The following is a 19,249-nucleotide window of genomic DNA, read 5'->3' as shown; positions in this document are numbered from 1 at the left end:
ACAGGGGGCGATATCTTAGAAACTTTGCAGTAGTTGGTCGGAGGAGATGACGGCGTGTTATCCAAATAACGGGGAGAAGAACAAACTGCACCGCAGTGACACGGGCTGGAGAAATTGGGGAGAGGTGGCAGAGCGAAGACTGAGAAATCGGCCGGCCCAGTAAAGGAGCTAACGCGTTGCCGTTCACAATGGACGGTCAGGTTTCAAGGAAAAGTTAGCTAAAGTTAGCTAGCTGGCTAATTAGTGATTAGGCTGTGATCCGCTGTGTGTGATAGTAAGCTTACCTGTCTAACTTAAAAGTCAGTAGTCTAATTCGCATAGCTAATATCTTAACCCTGGGGTGCTGAATATTAGTTTGCGTATATATAGACAGAACGCTAATGCTAGCGACTTGCTCCCTGCCGTAGCGTCGCCGTTTTAACTTGCAGCACTGCATCAGTCCCTTAGGAAGGAACTGGGAAATACAAACAGTCGGTGCTGCTGGGCCACACAGAAAAACGTATAGCTCAGCTACCTATCTAGCTGGCTAGTTAGTTGGCTAAATTAGTTTGGTTAAAAGCTTCTGAAATCGCTTGTCAAGCGGAACATTAAAAGGATTAGGTAGCTACCATGGTGGTACATTGCGGAAGTTATCAAACAATAACGAATTTGTAGCTATATAGTCTAAACTAGCTAAAAATTATTATTCTGGATTACACGAATCTGTTGTTGTGTAATAGTGTTACGTTAGTCTACTGATATTTAACGTTAGCTAGCTAGCTGACGCTAGAAAGTTTACAATACATGGTGTAACAGATGCTAACATTTCGTTACACTAGCGAGATTGTCTCCACTGTTGAAGCCACATTTTGCACCTAATGTGGTTCATTGGCTAGCTAGTTACATCAAATTTAAAATACTGAAGTTTATTAACCGTTATCTGCTCTGATGGCTACTGAATGTACGGAAAGTGACGCGGGGCTTATAGAGACAAGTAACGTTATTGATATGAACTCAAACAATAGCAGCTCCGAACCAGACACACCCAGCATATCTGAGGATCTGGAAAACAGGCCGGCGACACCGGCGACTTTGACGTCGGGTGAAGATGAAGCAGACTTCGTGGACAAAACGTCCCCTTCGTCGGAGAAATGTGATGTTGGGGAACCTCAGTGTGCATCTGACGCAGAAGCATCAGGTCCGCCGCAGCAAACAACTCCAGACAATGAACATGTTTTTGTTCATTGTCTGGAGACGCAGCCTATTGTCGATGTTCAAGTTTCCTCTCCAGTGGAACTTCCCCGGCCAAACCCCTCCTCTATACACAATGGAAGGTAAGTTTCACCGCTGCCTACAATGTTATTCAGCTAAACTTTACTTCCAAATGACTATATGTGCTTGCACACTAGCTATGTAAGAATATATAAAGTGTAAACGCAATAGTACAGATGGATACCTTGCTTTACATACCCTTAGGGAATGTAAGGTAGACGTGACGACGTGTAGCAACAGGGCTGAAGGAGTGGCTGACACTCTTCAGTAATCATACACTGCAGCTAGTTGGCAACGTTCTTTGTGTGTCTGGAAGACACAATGGTAACTTTTTTCTGTGGTTACATGCGCATCTTTTATTGTCCAGTCCTTCACCAGAAATGTTGGTCAAATATGTGATTTGCAACACTGTATCCCAAATAACACTACACTCGATGACTATGTAACATTGTGAGGTTAAGTATTTTTATTTGGCCTTCAATATTTTCATTGGTCGTATTGTTTAATTCACTTTTACAGCCGCAGTACATGTTATATCAGTTTCATTTTTAAAAAATCAACTTTATTTAGCCTCCTTGGCTACAAACCCGTGAAAGAAATGGACAGCATTTTCCATCCACCTGCTGGTCAGTCCTTTCAGAGGGCTTTCAAAGAGACCCTTTTTGGTTTGCAGCTGAGTCTGGTTTTGACTTGGCGTGAACCCCTGAAAAGAGCTGGTCTACTTCCTGCGGGTGGTGTGGTGGGGGTTCAGATCAGCAGCTGAACTGAACCCTGCCCCCCCCCACCACCGCCGCCACAAGACACACACACACACACACACACACCTTGCCAACCCCTGTAAAAGAAATAAAATCGGAGGTAATGTTTCTCTTTTAATGAGAGGTGTTACATTGTTCGTAGGAATGTTCTTTACTTATTATATATGGTACTTTTAAAATAAATTTTTCATTTTGTCCTGGGGGGTAAGTCAGCATATATTTTTAAAAAGTATCATAGGAAAAAACTTTCTGCCTTTCAGGAACACATTACATTGTATGGCCTTTCAGCGTGGATAAACATTTGTTCTCTCCAGTTTTCCCATAGTACCACCCTAGGTGCTGTTTACATCTCTGGTTTTGTGTGGATTTTGCTATATCAGATTGCCAGTAGGGGTTTTGTATTCCACCTTCACCTCTACCCTTTTGGGGGCAACACAGTTTTGTATTCATCGTAGTAGAACTCCAGGCTGACAGTAAGCAGCGTGTATTTGCTCATAACCCTTAGTCTGATTGGTACATTTACCTGAAAACTCCCTTCTTAAATCATTTTGGGTGCGTTTTCTTTGTCGTAAATGTAATAAGCCACAGTTTCCTTGGTATCAGTGGAGAGAAGACATTGTTGGGGGTGGTAAATCCATCTTCAAAAAAAGTGTTTGTTCTGAGGGGTTCTGAAGTAACTGCCTGTGGAAAGGCCCCCCGCCCCAATAACAAATGGCACCGAGCAGGCACAGCTTCCTGGCCTGACGCACACCAGGGTACCGGGGGCAGGGATGGTAACAGTATCCTGGGACATTCCTCGTCCTCATTAGGAGAAAGGGCATGACCGCTAGCGTGCACAGCAGGCCGCTAGCTCGGCCGTCTCCAGTAGGAGGGTGGACTGCTCTTCCGCACTGCTGCTCATGTCAGCTCCTCACACTGCCACACCGCGTCTCCTTCCTGTTTGCCTTTTCCTGTCGCTGTGACTGTGGGGCAAAATGGAGGCCGCTATCGCTGAAGCAGTCCTGGCAGCACCGGGAAATCCGCCGCATGCTGTACCACGTGTACGGATTATCACTGTCACGACAGCCCTGCGTGCAGTTCTTTGGGTTATGACCACCTGAAAATGCAGCCTGCGGTACCACATTGGTTATATAACAACAACAAAAAAACACTTGCAGACAGTATCAGTTGAGTTACCAACAGCCTAAGACCCGTGCATAAATTACCACTTGGATTATTGATGCCCAGAAAAGGCTGCTTGTGATAATGTCTGGGTTAAGAAGACCATTCTAAAATACCTGTACCCATGTGGGTTATGACCACCTCCAGCATCATGGTTCATTTGGGTTATGACCATGCTCAACTCCCACCATACAATATCACATAGGTATAACCAGCCTGAAAACTGAACTGTGTGCAATACAATCCAATGTGTGATCGCCATAAGAACCCTGCGTTCAATTTCATCTGCTTTTTTTTTGCTGTTCTAAAACATCTACAGGAAATGTTATGTAACCTTTTTCAAAATGATTAGTCATTATTTCCTCTATTTTCTCATTGTGAAGGTGGAGCTTTTCTCTGAAACAAAGTTAATGCGAAGTTGTAATTAAAATGTTTACAAAAGTATTTTATTAGTCTGATTTTAATTTAATGCCTCAACCAAACATCTAGTCTAAAAAACATCCTGAATTTCACCAATTGCACAGTTTGTTGATTTCTAAATAAGGGGCTAAGCAGGATAATACTTGGAGGGAATATCATTTGATCATTTCCTTTAAGGTCAGACTGAATTCTTCTCTTAGATTTTCCTTGGCCATTCTACAAAACAATTTACAAGGGGGGAAAAATAATCTTGTACAGCAAGTGTTTGCTTGTTGATGTTTCTTTTCCTCTGATATTTACCCAAACATTTGCCACATTAAAGACATTTGTAAGTATGAGTATCGTAGTGATTTGATAAGGGCCCCAGTTCACAAGAGCCTGTGGATCAAAGGACCAGTCTGTAGCTGTTGTCATCATTAGCAGATGGATATATGTTTTGTCCAATTAAGCAATGAACTGCAACACTAGCCTTAATACACTGCTTCTTCGCATTTGAAAATTCCTCTCAGGCAAAGACCCAACTGTGCAGCTGGGTGGTAGCTGGGTGGTAGCTGGGCTGATTTTTAATGAACAGTTCGGAGGGCTGTGAATCGGGCATTGATGTGCACTACAGCCAGGCTACAGGGGCATACTGCATCAATTGAGTGTCCTTTCGGCAATGAAAATATGGCCTGTTTTTCTCCACTTAAAGACCAAAAAAATATATAATTTCAGGGGAGTCAGCTGGGTGTGGATGCTAACCGCTTGGGGTCAGTGCCGTTTAAGAGTACGGGTTAAGGGAGCACATATAACCAGTAATAGCCAGCAGAAAACATCACTTCAGCAACACTGACCATTAAATAGAATTATATATTTTACTAGGTGCATCAAACTCTGTGTAGGGTAGATGTAGAGTGAAGAGTATTTTTTTCTTTTCTACACATCCAGCCACACTAAAGGCTTGAGCTCAGGTACGCAACGAGGATGAGTCGGGGATCTACAATGCCTGCTGAATCAGCCAATGAACGTGCTAGATGGAGTCTGCTATTTATTTGGCTCATTACCATTGGCTATGTAGCAGTGTGAAGGTGAACGCACCTCATAACTAATGCTTGTTTGCTTGTTTTTGTTTTCTGCAGTCTGGAGCGTCAGGAGTCCGTGGCCACCACAGAGGCGCGGCTAAGAATGGAGGGGGTGGAGCTAAAGGAGGAGTGGCAGGATGAGGATTTCCCCAGGTATGGAAAGCCTCTTTCACGCCTGTAATTAAAAATGTAGCTTGGTCTGCCTTGCTTCAGCTTACAGTGAAAATAAGCATGCTGCCACAGGCAATAACTTTAGAGCTGCATGTGAGCAGACAAAAGCACTGGGAGTTTTTCAATATATCACAATACAGTCTGGATTAGGGTGGATTTCAGTCTCGTCTCAGTACCCACAACAAAGCTTTGTCTCAAGATTTGGTAACAAGCTTAATAGCACATGTTGTTTTTTAAAATTTCTTTTTCTGTTTTAAGCCAAAATCATATTTGGTAAGTACAGGTTTAATGTTGTCCAACTGAAACTATATTGAAACTACAACAATGGTTGCATTTCTGGAAACCACCGCTCAACTTTCCATACTAGCCCATCTGCACGCGATAGCCGTTGTAGTTGCAATATAGCGGCTTGTTAGCAACTTACTTTTTTAAAGCACAGAACAGCTTCAGAATCCACGGTTTAGATATCAATGGATGTAATTTGTCTTGTAGAACAAAACATGAAACCTTACTTAGCCTTACGTTAACCACAGACCTTTTTTTCGGCAGAAAACGAAAGCTCTATGGGAAAACAGAATTGGAAATCTGCCAAGGAAACCCATGGCTCAAAAAATGTTAACTTTCAGGTTTTAGGACTACGAACCGTAGCACTCTGTTGGGTTTGATGTGTGGAGCCTGGTGATGGCGGTATGGTTCCGGGTTGTCAGATGTGGCTTTGCATTGTAGGCCACTGCCTGAGGAAGAGGAGGACATACAGATGGATGAGGAGCTCTTCACCGGTGCCCCAGAGGACGGAGAAGCCGGTAAGATCCCACTGCTGGGTGGGTCTTCCCGTTAATGGCGCATGCATGTCCATGCATCGCAAAATTGGGGAGAAAACAGGAAAAGTAAAGTTTTTATGTTAAGGATGTAGTGTTAAAAGAAATTTCTTATATTAGACGTTTTTATCCAAAGACATAATTTAGCGAGGAAGGGCTGCCCCACTTTTTCTTCATTTCTTGGTTTGGTCACTCCCCCAGGAAGTTGCACCCGCGTATGTGGTAACATCCTCTGGAGATTTCTTTTCACCATTAAGGAATCGTCCTTTTCAGCCACGCAGCCCTGCGGGTCGAACAGGGATAAGAAAGTGAAGAAGAAGCTGGTGGCGCCCGACATCAGCCTGACCCTGGACCGCAGCGATGGCTCGGTTCTGTCCGACGAGCTGGAGGAGAGCGGCGACCTGGACCTGGACGAGATCGACACGCCCTCCGACAACAGCAACGAGTTTGAGTGGGAAGGTATGGGAACGCGCCCTCGCTAGGTCCACCCGGTTTAGCACTTCAGCGCAGGAACCTTGACCGTCAAAGCCCAGAGCCGCGATCCACGGGCTTTTTCTCCAGCCAGGAAACTTCACCTTCTGAATTCCTCTAATTGTTGCTCAAATTTTCAGGAATCTAGATTTTAGAAAGCCTGCAGTGCTGGATTTTGGCCTCGAGTATTAGGGGAAACTCTCTTGCAGGTCCACAGCCAGCGGAAGCTGTATTCACACATTAAAGTGTTCTGCATCCCTGCAGTCTCCTTAGTTTTGCAGCCGATGGGGGCGTGCGCTGGAACGCATCGCTGAAGGTTCGGCGCGTCCTCGGCGCGTTTAAAAGGTGTTTCTGTTTTTTTGTGTCTCCACTCTCTGCTTTCCCCTCTCTCCCGGAAGGATTGCTTCCGCTCCTTGCGCTGGGAAAGAGGCTCCTAACCGGCCTCAGGTTTCTCTCCTGAGTGGTAAGGTCTCCCTGTGAGAACGTCACCTCCTTAACAAGGCAATCAGATCCCCAAAGCTGTGATTATCATTTACCTTTGTTTTCCCCACATGCGTGCGTTGGTTATGTGAACCAATCAAGTTTGCTCTGATGATGTGTTTCATCCTCATTTTTCTTTTTTAAATTTGGATTGTTTTTGCATGTTCTTCCTCCTCGTATCTTCAAATTGAGATGCTCTTTTAAATTTTTTCATTTGTTTTTTGATGGCTGTCCGGTTCAAATTGCTGTAATTTATACCAATGGCATAAGAAGAATGCAAATGGCTTGCAAGTTTTGGGTTTTTTTAAAATCACACATTTAAAAAAAAAGTGAACCATCTTAGTATGAAGTAAACAAGTTTCATTTAGATTAACATGGGTGGGCGACTTTAGCCACATTGAACGTTTCACTTCATGCAGAGATGTTCTTGGAAAAGCACATTTTTTAATCCAGTGATGATTTTGCATGACCAGAGCCACGTGAAAGCCTGGTGTTCTTGCTCTTTCTAATGGCTAAGGCTCAGGTTCTTACACAGACGAGGTACATGTACTGGAATGGACCAGAAGGCCTGAGGCGGGGTGAGGCAGCAGCTCACTCTCATCTGTAAGCACAGCTGGATGTGCTGTGTCTGTGCAGGTGCTTGCACAGGTATCACACGGCACTCAGCACAGGGTTAAAGGAGAGATATGGGCCAATGTGCATTTGCACCTGGCTGGACTTGATCATCTTCAGTATAATCTGTGACCAGCTTCTTGTTGGACCCTCCAGATCCTCCTTTTCCTCGCTTCAGCTCAAATGTTGAACACAAAGCAAAATAATTGGTTGTGTGATTATGAATTCTGATTGGGTCGTCCAGTTGATCAAGAATGGGATAATGAATTGTAAGCGCATAAGTGCTTAATCACCGTCTGGCGCTTTTCTAGCAGCAGAAATCAAATGTATCAATGAGGGTCCAATTTTGAAATCGCAGAACAAGGGGCAAAGTCTGCATGCTATACACACTGATCACTTTGTGTTGAGGTCAAGCAGTGGAGTTAAGGTTCTTCCGGAAAGGCAAAGAAATTAAATTTGGCCTTGATGAGCTACTGTAGCTGAAGTTGTGGTTTAGTTGTAGGACTTCAGGGGCTCAGATCTGTTGTATTTGTTTAAATTATGCCTCTGCTGTTCCAAAAGCACACCCTTTCCATTCAGATCTTCCAATGTACGCTTACAGCCTATAAAACCTGTACTGACCTTAAAGCTGAAGGTTGGTCCATTACATCAGGAATAAAGAGTTAAATGAAGTGACTTGGCTGAAGCTTGTGTACTCCTCTGATGTCCTCGCCTGTCAGCGAGTGACCCGTTACCACACTACAGTCCCCATGGTACTACAGGAGAGAGCTAGTGCCACTTGGAGGAGAGGCATGTCTGATCACAGCTGGTATCATGTGGGCTCCCGCTGTATTAGTGGCAGAAGGTAATTTACTGGGAACACGTGGAACCCTTTCCAGCTGAAGCTCGCCTTGCTCCTTGCAGGATGAGGCCGACTGTCATTGTTGGTGAATTCTTAATGTTTCCATTGTGGTTTCCTTTCCCCTCCAAAGCTACAACTTAAATTGCCTTCACCCCCCCCCCTTGAATGTCAGTATGAACACACCCCCTGAAGAACGAGCCGCTCACCTTCTTTCTAAACGGCCGTTCCTCTCCCCTCGCCTCCCTCCTGCAGACGACCTCCCCAAGCCCAAAGCCACGGAGCTGCTGCACAAGGGGGTGGAGTCAGTGCCGGAGTACTCCGCCGCCGAGGAGCGCGAGGAGGGCCGGCGCTGGAGAGTGTTCCGGATCGGCGAGCAGGAGCACCGCGTGGACATGAAGGCCATCGAGCCCTACAAGAGGGTCATCAGCCACGGAGGTCAGCGAAACCGGCACAGCCCGTCGCCGTGGTTGCCGAGTCATTTCGACTCTGTGATTGCACCTCAGTCTTCTCAGCATGCTACTCATTTAAAAATCATCTCGGTCGTTTCACTTTTGGAGAAGCCTACACTGAGACTGCATGGGGCGAGTTGTGCCACACCGAGTTAGTTGGTTGTCGACCCATAATCGCAGTGTGTTGGTGGTGGTTATTCACTGAACGGTTCCTTTCTTTTTCTTTTGTTATAATTTAAAAATGGTTAGTTCTATTTCAACTGATCAGTGGACCCAGTGCCCAGGATGAAAAGAAAGCAAAGAATGAAATTAAATTCAACACTAGCTAAATTCTACATATCAAAAGCTCAGTGTCCTTGCAACAATCAACCATGAAATGGTTCACCCTGAGCAGGTCATGGGTTTTGAAATATGGGGAATAAGAGTCGGTGAACTCCTGCATCTCCATCGGGTTGTGATACGGGAGCGTAGATCAGAGTGGCCTGTAGGAGGGTTGCTACCCCAGCAACGGACCAAAGCGGGCTGGCACCACATGCTAAGGGGGTCCAGACAAGCGTCTTCCGTTGTCAAGGCCACGGCACTCACATGGGTTGTCATAATCGCTCCAGCCTCAAGACACCACGGCTCTGGAGAGAGTCAGAGAGAGAGAGAATGCTCTTGTTTTGTTGGGGGGGGGGGGTGGGCGGGCGGTGGGGGGGGGTGTAGTCAGTTTGGAGGCACGGCTTGATTAATGGGACGGCCCGTTAATGGCGGCCCCAGACATCCTTCAATGGGACCGTCCCGCCGTCTGTTTCCTGAGAGGGCCATTCTCTCGCCCCTGACAGCTGTTTCCAAAGCCCCGCTTGGCACTCTGCATATGATTACTAATTACAATGGGGTCGGGCGGAGGTGCTTCAATGCGAGGGCACTCACCAGACTGGGGGTCTGACCGAGGTGCTGGCCACATGGCGCAGTACACTGCAGAAAAAGTGCTGCTGCATTTAGGACTGCTCAGCTATGCCTTGCTAATAGTGCATTGTAAATGCATTTTACTTACATTTTAAGGTGCATTTTACAGTATTAGTAGTGTTTTTTTATTGTACATTTGTTTTGTGCGTTATTATGGCTCTTAATTTGGTTTTGGTGCACAACATCTGTGGTACTTTTTTCAATTAATTTTTTTTTTTTGTAGGTTACTATGGAGACGGCTTGAATGCTGTCATTGTGTTTGCTGTATGCTTTATGCCTGAAAGCAGTCAACCAAACTACAGATACATCATGGACAATCTTTTCAAGTAAGACCACGTCAAAGGGTCCAATTATACGTTCAATGGCTTTGGCCTTAGGGTCATTTTACGAGTCCCAGTTTGGCATTTCATTGGCCGATGCCACATCCCTACAGGTATGTGATTGGGACTCTGGAGCTGCTGGTAGCAGAGAACTACATGATCGTGTATCTCAACGGAGCGACGTCCCGCAGGAAGATGCCCAGCGTTGGCTGGCTAAGGAAGTGTTACCAGCAGATTGACCGAAGGTGAGGAGACCGTACCTTTTTTTGGTTTATTTCTTATACATTGTTATGCAAAAGTATTTGCGCCCTTCATGATTTTCTCTATTGAATATTTGTCACGATGAATGGTTTCAGGTGTTTAGACTAAATGTAACCAAGGGAAATTGACTAACTTTTTCTTTTTTTTTTTCTTTTCATTTTTCATGAAAAAAGTTATCACCAAAAGTAATAGTTACTCAATTATGAACCATGAATTCTGCTCTGTACCAGAATATTCTTAAGGAGAATGTCTGGTCATCCATCCATGAGCTGAAGCGTAGTTGGGCTATGCAACAATGATCCAAAACACAAAAGCAAGTCCACATCTGAATGGCTTGAAAAGAAACAAAATTCAGGTTTTGGAGTGGCCTAGTCAAAGCCTGGACTTGAACCCAATAGAGATGCTGTGGCAGAACTGCAGAACAAGCCGTTCATGCTCAGAAACGTACTACTTCGTCTGAAGGAGAGCGGTTGTGCAAAGAAGTGTGGGCTAGAATTGCTCCACAGTGGTGTGCAAGACTGATATCAAATTACAGGAAGCGTTTGGTTCCGCTTACTGCTGCTAAAGGTGGTGCAACCCATTAAGTTTAAGGGGACAATCTTTCACATTGGTGATATAGGTGTTTGATAACTGTCTAATATTATATTTTGTCTAAAAATCTGAAACCATTCAGTGTAACATGCGATAGAGGAAATCATGAAGGGGGGATATACTTCTTCAGGGCACTTTACATTTTTTTTTTATTGACTACTGACTTTTCACAGAGGAGTTTATTATCTGTGTATTATCTCTTATTGTTATTATCGTGTGAAAAGTGATAAGAAAATATTTGTGATCGAAAAGACATTTCATTTACACTGACGCACTAATTTGAATTTAAACTGTTCTAACTTTGCTTCGGTGTTTGCAGATGCACGTTTGTTTTGACATTCAGATAACCACTTAAACACGAGCATTAGCCTGCGGTGGCAGTTATGTAGGTCATAACATGTAGGTACACTTCCTCTGAAGTAACCTCGCCGTGAAATTACACACTGTGCTTTTCAAGCCATTTGTACCACATTGCATTACAAAAACACATAATAAGCATGACATCTCAGGTCTGAAGTGTGTACAGAGTGGATTATAAAGCTGCCTATTAGCAGAACGGTTGCTAATTACAGTTTCTTTCAGCAGCTGAGCAGAGCTTTGGGAGTGATTGGATCGCTTGTCTTTAGAGTTGCCGTAATAATATTATTTTCTCCCTTTTTATATTTTGTTCAGATTTTCTAGACACTTTGTATTGCTTCAGCAACATTTTACCTTAAAACATTGTACCATGCCGTTTTGTCGTTAGTGCGTATTTGAATTTGAACCCAGCTAACCTTCTGTCTGGCCTTGGTCGTGGTCTCAGGTTACGCAAGAATTTGAAGTCTTTGATCATCGTCCACCCCTCTTGGTTCATCCGCACACTCCTTGCCATCACAAAACCCTTCATAAGGTGAGGCAGTACAGCTTTGTCATGCCTGATGAATATTTAATGGACATTCACAGCCAAACTTGAATAAGATTAGTGCCAACTTCTTGCTCTTCTTTCTCCTTAGCTCAAAGTTTAGCCAAAAAATCAAGTATGTATTCAGCCTGATGGACCTGGCTGAATTAGTTCCCATGGAATACGTGTCGATACCGGAGTGCATCAAAGAGTAAGTTTGCCCTGGCTAAATTTTCACCTACTCACCACAGCATCTAGAAACATTTCAGTGTTAAGTTAAATGTGAGCAGACCTTGGTCAAATATGTATTTGTTTTGGATTCAAATACTTTTAAACGATTTACTGATCTGGTCTGGTGTATTGGAACCAACAAAATACTCTCAAAAAGTGCAAACCCCTTCTGGCCATATTGGCAGGCTCAATTACACCAGGCAAGATCAATAGAGCACAGAAAAGTATTTGAATCTAAAACAAATTGACGTATTGACCCAGGTCTGGATGTGAGTGTCCAAGTCCTTTAAGATGTCCGCAAAGAAGCTTAACCTCTTTGATTGGCCCCTGCAGAACAGCTGACCTCTGAAAGCTGAAAGCTTGAGAGGAATGAAATGCATTTCGCACACGGGTTTTAACACCGCAGAGGAAAAGCTCCTCTCCGGATTCTGGATGGAAACCGTTCTTCTCCGAATGTTCGCTGTTGGCTGTCAAACCCCAAGTTTTCTCTGTTCCCTAACCACTCTTCCCTGCCCCCCTCCTCCCCCTTTCAAAGGTATGATGAAGAAAAAAATAGGAAAAGGCGTAAAAGGTATCCACCTCCACCGCTGGAAACCGAGCGTGGTTTCAGCGGGTGCTTTCGCACTGCACGGAAACTAACAGATAATCAGTTGGTTGGCTTTGAGGAATGCTGCAGAAACTTCCAGTGGTACCCTCAGGGGTGAGATTAGAGGAAGAGAACTTCCCTGTCGATGCCAGTCAGCCCGTATGCCGAATCTCACGTACTGTCAGTGTTTCCCCCTTTCATCTGGAGCTGTAAGAACTCGTGCCTTCGGAGCTCCCGTCAGCTTCTCAAATGCTCAGTCCCGCTTTCGCAAAAGTTGATGTCTTTTTGGCAAGTGCAAAAGTTTCGAGATCTGACCCCTTCAAATCCATGACTTTGAAACAAGACAGTGGTGTGTTTTGACTTTGTGTTGCCATTCTATTTTATCAATGGCTTTTTCCAAGAACCATTATGGCCAGGTACACCATTAAACGACATCAGCCCTGAACTTTATCGAGTTAAATCTTATTGGGTGTGTTTCTGAAACTAGTCACTATATGAAGTGAGCCTTTCTAAAGATAACTCCCAACAAGGAAGAAATAGTCTGTAGCAATCTTCTATTTTGGTGCTTTAAAACCAAATTAAATTCATCACTCAAAATCTGTCATGTAGTTTTCTCAGTCTCAAAGCTAACCAATTAATTGATTTCAGTAATGCCTTATTGCAAGTAATGAAAATTATATTGAAGATTGTTCTGCAAGAACTCACATCACGCTTTGTTAAATCTTTTACAATGCAGTATATCACATCTGCCACTTACAAAACCCGCTGATTACACAGAACACAAAACCTGCTTGCATGATGGTCCCTCACTACCTTTTCATAATATCATAATGTACTTGTCTTCACCCTCTGAATACAAAAATTGTGGGGGGCAGGGGTATATTGTCTAATAGACTTATGACCGTAAATTTTAAGCCACTATTCTGCTTGCTCACAACAGCTGTAATGAAGACATTCTATATTTATTCCATTTTGTTAAACTTATCGAAAAACATCATGTATTATTATTGAACGACACATTGCAGTTCACCAGTCCATGCAATATTAGCTTCAAGGTCTTTTTGGTGTTGGTTTTGTGCTGACTGGTGATGGACAGTGTTCACACGGGTGATGGGGTTTGCTGTGTTGTGTATTTTTTATGTCACCCAGCAGGGGGAGTGAGTCTTCACTGCACGTGTGTCTGGTTGAGCCTCACACCCGTCTGCGTACTGTAACACTCGTTTCAGTCCTTTAACACCTGCCTCGGAGACGGACTAATGCAAACATACACAAAACCAACAAACAAAAATGTGCTGTAGGTGCATGGTCAATCTGCCATAATTACTAACCGGTCAAATTCATATTTATCAGATTGACATTCTAATATTCTGTGGAGATATGAAATGGGATGTGGTAACAGCAATTTCTGTACTGTTATTCAGTGATGCCGGGGATCTAATATTACTGTTGCACCCAAAAACACAGTCCAGCTGTGGAGTATTGATCAGGAGCTTTAGACTGCCTGCTACATTGTGGCTGGAACCATGCTGCAGCGACGCAGACGAGGAGAATTATGTGTGTTATCAAGACTTATGGGTTTTCTTTGTCTCATTCAACAAATTACATGAGAACTTTTACAACAAGACCATTTAGGTAGCCGATTGTCTGATTTCTTAGATGAATGATCCTAATCCAGATTTGATTAGGTTTTACTTTTGCAGTCATTTTTGAACAATTGTGCATCGTCCCAATTTAAGTTCATAGTCTATTATATTTAATGGTTTTTGAAATATAATAGACTTTATCTTGAGAAAATGGGACTGAAGGGCCTGAGAAAAAGGCTGGTTAAATACCTTGCTATTTTTGGCAGCACTGAAGTGGAATGGGTAACACTTAACGTGAAGTGGGTCTTTTTCTTTGGCAGCATTCCGATCATAAGTGCTACGTAAGGAACAAAGTTAAAAACACACTTAAACACACAATACCAAGTTTAGAATAACAGATTCAGATGTAACATGCCAGTATACCATAGTCATAATGCCTGTATGATGTTTAATAATCTTGCGTGAGCCGTTAAGTCAGTTCCAATGCAAAATGAAAAACTTTTTTTTTATTTTTTTATAGAAGCTCATTTTTGTTAGCGGGCCCAATGCTGAAGCAGTGGGAAAGTGCCATGCCTGGTTCCACTGCCCTGAGGCACAGGCTGTCAGTCTCCACTTCATTTTACTGTGCCGTCCATCAGCTCAGCTGCACAGGCTTTCAGCTGTGGACAAGTAAATGTCACGTGCAGCTAAATATAGGCCGACTGCAGTCAACCAGAGGAGCGACAGGGATACACTGCTGAATGCACCCATAATCCCCCAGTTCTATCGACGCATCACACACTCACAGTAAAGCGTTACAGTAGGACGCTAGGGTGGGTCTGAGCGTGCCTGGACCCACGAGCTGACGAGCGTTTGTTCCCCTCAGGATCGACCGGGACATGCACGGGAAGGCGGAGACCGCCAGCGCGGCCGCTCCGCAGTGAGGCGCGGGCGCCAGCAGGGGGCGCCGTTCGGGAGAAGGACGAGATGGAAGGACGCCGATCTACAGCGGGCCGTAGTTTTACGGTCTTCGTGTCCTCAGCCTGCCGGTCTTTGTAACTGTTTCAGCACTGGAACAATCAAGTGCCTTTCACGTCCGAGTCATGGGCATCTGTTACGTCGGAAATCCTATCACTGCTGTGTTAGTCTGCAAAACACTTGATCTGTGGTCTATATCACAACACGCCGTTACATTTTTATAACCTTTTTATGTATCAAGCCAAACTTAGGTTTCGTCATAGTTAACATTGTATCTTGCGGATATTTAAGGCACTCTGTTACGAATGGTTGATGCATGTTCCTCTTTACATTTAAATGTGTACATATATTCAAATAAGCGATAAAAGGTCAGAGTAATATATTTTTATGGTTGTGATTTGAATTTATTTTGTAGGTCAGCAGACCCACAGATCGTGTTGCATTTGTGTAGAGCTGGTGTAAAGTCACACCTGTCCCTTTGCGGATGTCTGTTGGGACTCACACCTGAATGTCTGCACGGTGTATTTCCTCTACCTGCTTATCTGCAGAAAATGGAGACAAAAACAGAAGAGAAACAAAGGGAAAGTTCTGGAAAACAAAGTTCTAGAATAAAGGTTTCAAAGTTTCTAAGGCCAGTTGATCTCTGAATTATGTTGTGTGATGTTTAAAAAAAAAAAGGTCGATGGTGGAGATCTTGTGCATCAATTTACCACAAAGTAAACCGTATTGAAATTTTGGGCTTGTTTTGAAGGTTACTGGCATCTCCGCATACTGGAAAGTGGGAACAGTAAATGGCAAGAAATAATCTGAATAGGTGGGCGTGTTCTTGTCATTAATGTGTTCTTCAGCACTCAAAGGAAACTCACATTAACGCATTTTAATTTACTTAAATTACAGCTAAATTTTAAAAGTTTGTTTACTACATGTGCAAGTATTAATTTTGAAAATCATTTTATTTAAATATTTAATGTATGCATAGTTTGAACAATTTGCAGTGCTGTGGTTACAATTAGAAATGGTCTGCGAACAGGAATCTGCTGAATTTTTAATTTACCTGTACAGAAGAGGATGAGTTCAGACCACATTTCCAGGAAAGGAAGCATTGTCCACTAGATGGTGCTGTATGTATTGCTAAAGTGGCACAGCAGGAGTGGCCAAATTTTGCAATAAAGTGTGTAAAAAAAGATGAGGTGCAAGGAAACGTTTATACTTTTACACGATCCCGTACATATTTATGTATTAACTTCACCTTACTTTTTAATTACCTTTCTGGAAAATCCCTGTGCACCACTGCAGTTAATGATTCCCCATAAACCACTTTGTAACGGAGGTGCGCTTCCAGGCACCTGATAGCAAGGTCGTCCACTTCGGGGTCAAACTTGTTGGCGAAAAGGTGATGCTGGCTGAGCATCCAGTGGAGGTCCCCGGTGCCGTAGACGCACACGGCTCTTCGGTGAGTCCCGGTGCAGGGCGGGTAGGGCGCACCCTTCCTCACGTCCCCTTCCAGGTAGCTCCACTTCACCAGGCGGGCGATGGCCTCCATGTCCGACTGCTGGTACTTGCTGTTGGGGGGATAGGAGCCGGGGACGGAGGGCATTCTCTGCAGGGTGGCCCACAGGTGTTCGTCGGGGCTGTAGGTATCCTTCTCCCACTCGATGAGGGACCGCACCTCCTGGCTTTCAGACAGGTGCCTCACAAACTCCCGGGTGACCACGAAGTAGGCGTTCCCAGAGAACATAGGGGTGCTGATGGGGGGAGGATCCTTCTTCAGGTTTGTCCTGATCACGGCGTGCGTCACGTTGTGGCGGTACATCCAGCGGCCTTTCTTGTAGTTGTTCGTCTCTTCGGACTCCATGCTGTTCCTGCCGTTGAGCTGTTTGAGAGCTCGCACGATCTCCGCGTTCGTTTTGATGGGGAAGTCGGTGCCGCAGGTGTTGAGCAGGTACCTCCACCGGACCGGCGACTTCATGAGGTCCTCCATGCAGTTGAGGTCCGCTTGCACCCGGGACCAGGACGCGTATATCACGCTCTCCAGCCTGCTGGCCACAAACACGTTGGGCAGGCAGGAGACGATGCCCTGGACGGCAAGCCTGAAGGCCTCTGGGGACTTGCGGTCCACGTGCACGCAGTACACGTTGTGGGGCACGTATATAGCCCGCAGGAGCCTCTCGAACATCTCGATTTTCTCGTGGACCACCATGGAGTACGCGATGGGGAACTCCATCTCCTCCGCGCTCGGAGTCGAGGTGAGGAATTTCCTCTCCCTCACGTAAGCCTTGCAGTCCCGCGTAGCGTTCAGGAAGAAAGCCTCGGACAGAAGCCTGCTCTTCTTCCTAGAGGCCAGCAGCCTAACAAGGTCCGCCTCCTCGGCGCCTTCCATGTCCCCTCTGATGATGGCCGAGCAGGCCAGTAGACTGGCTCGGTCCTCCCCGAGAAGGTGAGTGGGTCTGGGATCCTGCTCGTCACCAGCGCAGCTGTTTCCTGACGACAGCCACAGACAGGTAATCGATGCACCAATGAGAATGAACAAGGTTCTTATCAATGGTTCCTGAAATTTCAGTTTCTTCCACATGACCATTGTCAACGATTATTTTAAAGACTAATTCTAGCTTAAAATGGATCTACGCTGACCCGGTCTTGCCTAAAACCAAATGATCTTTTCAATGGGAATGTAATGCAAACTCGAGTAGCAAAACCACACCCCATGTTAAGTGTTAATCATCAACAAGTAGGTGTAGCGGAAATATAAAGATAAGAACTTCTAACTGTCAAAGAAACTCTTCCTAAAGCATTACAAATCACTCATGGCCACCTCTAAAGTGTTTCTTTTAAAATTCTTGGAATCCTAGTTTGAAATGTTTAAAACAAAATCTTTCTTAGCTTCTGATAGGGAAAATTACATTTGAAACATTTGTCTCATCTAGTTTTAAATGTTTTTAAAAATACAATGTAAAATGTATTCCAATAACTGCGAAAATCATATGACAGTTCGATAAGATTTTGTATTTCCATGCCCAGAAATACTCGCTGTATATTGCATGTGCACTGTGTGACCATTATGAATCCCATTGTCAGTAGTACTTCATACCTTTGTCAAAAATATCAAATACTAACATAATATAATGTATAATTCCTGCAGATCACAGATTTTAAAAGATGCCCATTTTCGCTACATTAATATCGTCTGTATTCAGTTCTGCATTCATAATAAAGCAAATTTACACACTGAAGTACCTACCAGGAACTAGACCGTTGGATCCATGCTCCAAAGCACACACAGCTATTTGAGTACATAAAATATGGTCAGTTTACTGATGCCCAAGTACACTAGCAGTGCTCCTTATCTTTTTGGCATGTTGCACAACTAAGCTATCTAACTGACCCAGTGTATTTTTATCATCTATTTTTTAATCGCTCTTTTACACCTTATACCCCTCAGAGAAAAAAATTGGGTGTTACTGTTGGCACAATCCCTACAAACGGCACAGCAAAGTGTATTTGTACTGTGCTTAGTTGCATCGTTACCAGAACAGCCAAACCGTATGCTGGTGCAGACCAAGCAGTGGAATGCAATACTAAACTCCATATTGTCGTCGTGACAGTAATTACCCAACTTCTGTTTAGCACACCACTGTCATCCCCACACCGTTTACTCATTAATGAGCAGAATCAAACTAGCATTTCAACTAGTCTACTGCACAAACGCACCTGGACGATGTCCTCTGGTGCAGTCCAACAAAGCAAAGATGAGCTCATGAACTCATAAATGGCAGCCTGGCAAATAAAACAAGCCTGTGAGTGATGCGGCCATTACGTTGGTCTAATCTTTTAGTTAATTCTACGGCCGTTTTCAAACCACAGAATGCAAATGTGAGAGGAGAGAGGGCCAGCTGCACTCGTTCTGCCAGAGGGGCTCCTGGGTCAGGGAAAACCTGGCGAAATGCAAAACTCTTGTCAGTTACAGCGAGAAGCCATTTGATAGTGTGCAGCAAAACACTCGCCTGTGGGGAGCATGTCCTGTTGGAAGCGAAGCCAGGTACGAGAGAGTACCGTTTTTAAAAACGGCGCACTTTGGAACACAGGGTTCTGACATAGGTCCAATTAGTGTACTCAAATTTCTCCGCTTTATCCAGCCTAAACTCATACGGGCACTTAAAATGGTGGTCTGGAAATATACAAAATAAATATACGTGGCAGCGTGGTGTGGGAACTCGGTTATATGACCATTGGAAAGCAACCTTATCTGCGCAGCGCTGAACGCCCAGCTTTATGCTCTGAGCGCAGTCATCACAAGTTAATGTTCAATGTGGGTCAAACAATCCGTGCTCACACCCCACAGCCTCTGTTTGTAATATTAATATCCGCACAGGGGCGTGGTACAGACATGGGGTCGCCAACT

At 44.4% G+C, this 19,249-nt stretch overlaps 2 protein-coding genes and 2 long non-coding RNA genes across 6 annotated transcripts; 1 reads left to right on the top strand and 3 right to left on the bottom strand.

The window, feature by feature from the left end:
* Positions 1-47: 47 nt before the first annotated feature.
* Positions 48-15,485, top strand: bnip2 (BCL2 interacting protein 2). 2 transcript variants are annotated; one of them, XM_064312178.1, is made up of 11 exons: positions 48-1,313; positions 4,709-4,804; positions 5,549-5,625; positions 5,914-6,099; positions 8,297-8,479; positions 9,665-9,767; positions 9,875-10,006; positions 11,416-11,502; positions 11,606-11,704; positions 12,260-12,295; positions 14,759-15,485. In XM_064312178.1, exons 1-11 carry the CDS (start codon positions 928-930, stop codon positions 14,814-14,816), a joined length of 1,443 nt encoding a protein of 480 aa, XP_064168248.1. In that variant the 5' UTR covers positions 48-927; the 3' UTR covers positions 14,817-15,485. The 2 variants fall into 2 exon arrangements, with proteins under 2 accessions (XP_064168248.1, XP_064168249.1); XM_064312179.1 differs by lacking the exon at positions 12,260-12,295 and having other exon boundaries at positions 49-1,313.
* Positions 1,695-5,553, bottom strand: LOC135241639 (uncharacterized). Its single transcript, XR_010326073.1, has 2 exons — positions 5,466-5,553; positions 1,695-4,826 (listed from the first exon to the last, which is right to left on the bottom strand). It is a non-coding gene; the product is annotated as an uncharacterized LOC135241639 (long non-coding RNA).
* Positions 8,475-14,366, bottom strand: LOC135241638 (uncharacterized). Its single transcript, XR_010326071.1, has 3 exons — positions 14,143-14,366; positions 11,387-11,527; positions 8,475-9,119 (listed from the first exon to the last, which is right to left on the bottom strand). It is a non-coding gene; the product is annotated as an uncharacterized LOC135241638 (long non-coding RNA).
* Positions 14,368-19,144, bottom strand: gcnt3 (glucosaminyl (N-acetyl) transferase 3, mucin type). Of its 2 annotated transcripts, XM_064312181.1 has the most exons (3): positions 18,089-19,144; positions 16,116-17,331; positions 14,368-15,392 (listed from the first exon to the last, which is right to left on the bottom strand). In XM_064312181.1, exons 2-3 carry the CDS (start codon positions 17,228-17,230, stop codon positions 15,389-15,391), a joined length of 1,119 nt encoding a protein of 372 aa, XP_064168251.1. In that variant the 5' UTR covers positions 17,231-17,331; positions 18,089-19,144; the 3' UTR covers positions 14,368-15,388. The 2 variants fall into 2 exon arrangements, with proteins under 2 accessions (XP_064168251.1, XP_064168250.1); XM_064312180.1 differs by lacking the exon at positions 18,089-19,144 and having other exon boundaries at positions 16,116-17,697.
* Positions 19,145-19,249: the final 105 nt, after the last annotated feature.

Source organism: Anguilla rostrata, chromosome 16 (genome assembly GCF_018555375.3).
Source record: "Anguilla rostrata isolate EN2019 chromosome 16, ASM1855537v3, whole genome shotgun sequence".
Classification (NCBI taxonomy): domain Eukaryota; kingdom Metazoa; phylum Chordata; class Actinopteri; order Anguilliformes; family Anguillidae; genus Anguilla; species Anguilla rostrata.
The sequence above is the reverse complement of the archived record's forward strand: the minus strand, read 5'-3'. Positions and strand labels throughout refer to the sequence as shown.